The sequence below is a fragment of the Sinocyclocheilus grahami genome, unplaced genomic scaffold (assembly GCF_001515645.1).
Source record: "Sinocyclocheilus grahami isolate Dianchi unplaced genomic scaffold, SAMN03320097.WGS_v1.1 scaffold3141.1, whole genome shotgun sequence".
Taxonomy (NCBI): Eukaryota; Metazoa; Chordata; class Actinopteri; order Cypriniformes; family Cyprinidae; genus Sinocyclocheilus; species Sinocyclocheilus grahami.
Genome location: NW_015508306.1, coordinates 6,357 through 10,822, shown reverse-complemented (window position 1 = coordinate 10,822; position 4,466 = coordinate 6,357). Strand labels below are relative to the sequence as shown.

At 38.7% G+C, this 4,466-nt stretch overlaps 1 protein-coding gene and 2 non-coding genes across 3 annotated transcripts in view; 1 reads left to right on the top strand and 2 right to left on the bottom strand.

Moving 5' to 3' along the window:
• Positions 1 to 600: 600 nt before the first annotated feature.
• Positions 601 to 672, top strand: trnaw-cca (transfer RNA tryptophan (anticodon CCA)). The gene has a single exon. It is a non-coding gene; the product is annotated as a tRNA-Trp (tRNA).
• A 267-nt stretch (positions 673 to 939) lies between these two features.
• trnap-agg (transfer RNA proline (anticodon AGG)) lies at positions 940 to 1,011 on the bottom strand. The gene has a single exon. It is a non-coding gene; the product is annotated as a tRNA-Pro (tRNA).
• A 345-nt stretch (positions 1,012 to 1,356) lies between these two features.
• The window catches only part of LOC107576039 (uncharacterized), a 4,686-nt gene continuing 1,576 nt past the window's right edge, over positions 1,357 to 4,466 (bottom strand). Inside the window, exons 4-9 of the mRNA XM_016262313.1 lie at positions 4,338 to 4,458; positions 3,700 to 3,957; positions 3,310 to 3,615; positions 2,913 to 3,185; positions 2,738 to 2,821; positions 1,357 to 2,294 (exon numbers count right to left, since the gene is read on the bottom strand). Of these exons, the coding sequence (XP_016117799.1) occupies positions 2,228 to 2,294; positions 2,738 to 2,821; positions 2,913 to 3,185; positions 3,310 to 3,615; positions 3,700 to 3,957; positions 4,338 to 4,458 (1,109 nt within the window). The 3' untranslated portion in view covers positions 1,357 to 2,227. The remainder of the gene's footprint in view (positions 2,295 to 2,737; positions 2,822 to 2,912; positions 3,186 to 3,309; positions 3,616 to 3,699; positions 3,958 to 4,337; positions 4,459 to 4,466) is intronic.

Below are 4,466 nucleotides of genomic sequence, written 5' to 3'. Positions count from 1 at the left end.
TCATAATTTACTTTGTTTTTCAAAAAGGCAAGACACAAATTACTTTGCAGCAAATTACTTACTTGCTGTGTGAAATAATGGTTTAGACCTGTGTGAGTGGGATTCGAACCCCGGTCCAAATAAATGCATGAAAAGATCTGATTGGCTGTGACATCATTTCCGCTCTTTGGCCAGCTGTTGAAATGCTTCAATGCGCTCAATGCACGTCACATTTCATTGGCTGTCAGTGAGTTACAACTATCCACGGCTGGCCCCCGCGCCCAAAGCGAGAATAATACCCCTAGACCAACGAGCCATATTTTAACAAGGCGTGGAAAACAATAATTGTTTTACAGAAGAGTATTTTCGTATGTATACATAATACGAGATATACGAGGAATACGTATACATGTGCGAGATAATAGATAATCGGAAATAATGGCAATTTAATACTCCTTTGTTTAAATGCATGCCGAACTGGATCACATAAATTTGCGGTTCGGATTAGTATGTAAATGGTTCGTTTGACATTTGAAGGTCTTGTCTGTTTTTCTACAAATTATTATACATATACAGTAACAATAATTTAAAAAGCTGTTATTTTCCCATTGAAAACCGTGAGACCTCGTGGCGCAACGGTAGCGCGTCTGACTCCAGATCAGAAGGTTGCGTGTTCAAATCACGTCGGGGTCATGTCTGAAATGTTTTTGTCCCAACGTATTTTATCAGTGTAATCATTTCACCATTTTGGTGGAGTACAGGCCGTTACTTACAACTGACTGTGACGCCGTTCAGTTCAGTAAACGCTATCACTGTGCACACTGATTCATGGTGAAGTATTGCGACAGCAGTCGGTGGATTTTACCTTCATTACAATCTACATTTGAAGAAATAATTAAAATTGTAGAACATTGTTGTGTTAACTAATCCACCATTGCGCAAAGTGTGAGAAAAAAAATTGGGCTCGTCCGGGATTTGAACCCGGGACCTCTCGCACCCTAAGCGAGAATCATACCCCTAGACCAACGAGCCGCGCGTCAGAGTATGTTCTCTGTCCATATACATAGTTTAATGTATTTCAAGTAATCGACTCTGTCTTTAAAAACAGCATTGGATTTTTCTGTAAGTCAACACCTTGTCATATAAATTTTTCTACAAGTCCAAAAGGAGCACGGCTGGGAAGAAGAAAGCAGGAGACGAAGCAAGTTACAGGTAACGTTAGTCAAACATTAAGCGTTTATTGAATAATCATAGTTGTGTCTTTCTCAAAACTCAGTCTGACTTACTATGATATAACTACACTTTTTGAATTAGTGCTGGTTAAAGTCAGTGTAAAATTGCTTCACAACATCATGTCATGAAAACCTTATACAGTATAAAGACATAAACAAGGTTTATTGTTGTAAATGTGCATGTACAGTATGAAAACCATAACCATAATAATAATAGTAATAATAAAACAGAACCATGCTAACACCCACAGCTTAATTACAGCTCGATTACGTGCATTAAAAGAGACCGATTACTGGAATATAAATTCATTTAGCTGTTGCTTTTAACCAAAGCAAATAAAAACATTTTAAAAAATCAGGAGTTTAGCAAAGATATTCATCCTGTGGCGGTAATAACAGTAATATAAAGCATAGAAATATTTTTTCCAGTCAACATCCACAGTTAAGTGCTCACTGAAAAAAAAAAAAAAAAAAAAATCTTGAACCTCCGTTTCTTGAATACAGTATTCGGCTGTCCGGGTAAGATTGGGAAGATCATTCCACCAGCAAGGACCGGTGAACATGAATGTTTGGGAAAGTGACTGTGCCAGTGTTATAGAAGCACAAGGTGTTGCTCACCCACCAACAGCAGCAGTGGAGGTGTATTTGTAAGAGGGTGAGCAGCCTGTGGCGGTCTTGAACTTGATGTGAGCGGTGAAGGGTAGCCAGTGAAGACAGATCAACACCTAGTAGCACTACATCCCCAAACCATAACTCTTGCCTAACACATTGCAAAATATACATCATCATAGCTTTGTAATATAATAAACATTTCATTTATATAAATCTGGTTCAAATTAACCAAAGCTGCATTAAAGATATAAAGCTATTATTCTAAATTAATCATAAAAATAAACTACTACACAGAACACAGTTTAGTGCTTTGCAAAGTAACTGTCAGTTTGTTTCATCATGAATCAAGCCTTATACAAAATACCCTCTTAATGTTAAATCAATACGTTTCTGGCCCAGGATCTTCACCATATTTCAAATCGCTTGTCTCTGATGAACTGCTTTCTATCACTGATTTTGTTTCCGAAGAGTCTGCAAACACAAAATTGACCACACCATGATACACAAATCAACTGATGTGTTTCAGTTCATCTATACTCCTCAAAATTGATCAAATATTGATATTTGATATTTAGCAATATCAAAGTTGTTCAATCATCAAAGTGTAAAGTAAAGCTCTGCAAAACATGTATTCTACAATGAACCACTGTCATTTATATATGACACGCAATTTTACATATGCATGTTAGGTATACAGACTTAATTGTATTTATTATTATTTTTTACATTATTGTAATGAAACGAGTCTAGATTACAGATTACAAAACTTGAGACTTGGATTGAATTAAACAGCCATGTGATTTTATCAACATGAAATGAAAATCATTTATATTTTGTTTAGTTAGGCACTAAAACTAAATTTCATAGGGTGTTAATAGACCTACACTAATAACACACAGATCACGCACACTTACCGTACAGTCTGAATATTGCTGTGAGTGCAGACGACACTGTGGACTCTCTTTGCTGATTCATCTGTGATAGTATTGTGACTCAGACTATAAGAAGACATGAACAGAAACATGAAGCAAACAAGTTTGAATACTGTGTTTTATATTTCTCTATTCCTCATATGTCTCTGTAACTCACTCCAGAGTCTGGGTTTTGTGCAGATGTGGCAGCAGCGGCTCCATGCAGAGATCAGTGAGTTTGCAGTGACTGAGATCCAGTTCTGTCAGTCCTTCAGAATATTCCAGAAACAGCGCCAGCTGTTCACAAACTCTCGGGTCCATCTGAGTGTGACTGAGGTCCATCTCTCCTCCCAAAGCCTGTGAAAGAGCCTCAGCGCTCCTCAAAGAGCCTCTCTGAGATCCATCTTTACTAATACAAGCCAGAAACTGCAGCAGCAGAGCTTTACTACAGCTGATGAGAGGAAGAAGAACACAACGACAAACATGAATGTGAGAATAATATACAGGGATGTCATATGGAGATACATTAATGCACTATCATAGTAGCAATAAAGGGGATCTGTCAGATGTCTTACTTCAGCTGCACTTGAGGCAGGATTGGCCAAAGTTGTTTCAGGGCCTCATCAGAGAGCTCACAGTCCTGTAAGCTCAACTTCACAATGCTTTGAGTTTTCTGAAGCACAGATGAGATTATTCTACAGTCTTTTTCAGTTAGTTTCAAATGCTCTTGGTTTTCCTGTGTGTCTGTTAAATCCAGAGCAGAGCAGCAGGAGAAGTCCAGCGTGTTGTGAAGAGCAGCGAGAAGAACATCTGCGGCCTCCTGCTGGAGATCAGAGGAACTGCAGCAATGAAGCAGCTTCAGCAACAGCAGCCTGTCAACACTAACACACACAGATACTGTTAACAAACATACACAACAGAACAGTCATGTTTAATATGATATCAGTGCTGTTATATCAGTAAACCTGAGTTGTTTGACTCTGCTGAGTAAAGGCAGAAAGCTCTCTAGCTGCTCCTCTGGTATGGAGGTCCAGAGCAGATTGAGTTTGACAGTGTTGCAGTGCTCTAGAGTGAAGCGCAGGGCAGCGCAGTGAACAGAGTCCAACACTCTGGCATTCAGGTTGATGTCATTTCCTGCTGAACTCATCAGACTGGACACATACTGAGGAAAGCGAGTCTCGTAAATCTCCATAATGATGGACAGAGTAAAGCTGGGGCTCAACCTGTGGAGAAGATGATCACTAGATGAAATCTACTTGAATTAAAGGCACTCAATAAATACAAATCCCCAAACTGAAAACTACAAGCAACTTCAATAACTTCAGTGGATGCAGCTGTTGTGATGTCAGTTTGTAAGCTGACCTGGAAGACTATTTTTCATTATTTATTATTTCAAGGCATTGATGTTTGCCTACAGAACCACCACTGGCTCTGCACCCCTTTACCTAAATTCACTGCTTCAGACTGATGTGCCATAAATTGAGTAAAATAAGGAATTGAAAATCCATTGGGAACTCGTGGCTCAAAAATAGCAATTCTCTTTCAGGTTTTATGATAAACTGTGTACAAACTGAACAACTCTATTCTTGAGGGATTCTTTTACCGTTTCAGCTGGATTCTGTCTAACACCGGCAGAAGTTCTCTGATGTTTTCACAAGAGGTTTTACTCTTTCTAAAGTCCAACTTGAAATTTAGAGCTTGATGTTGCAGCAGGTAATGAATGACTTCCCAG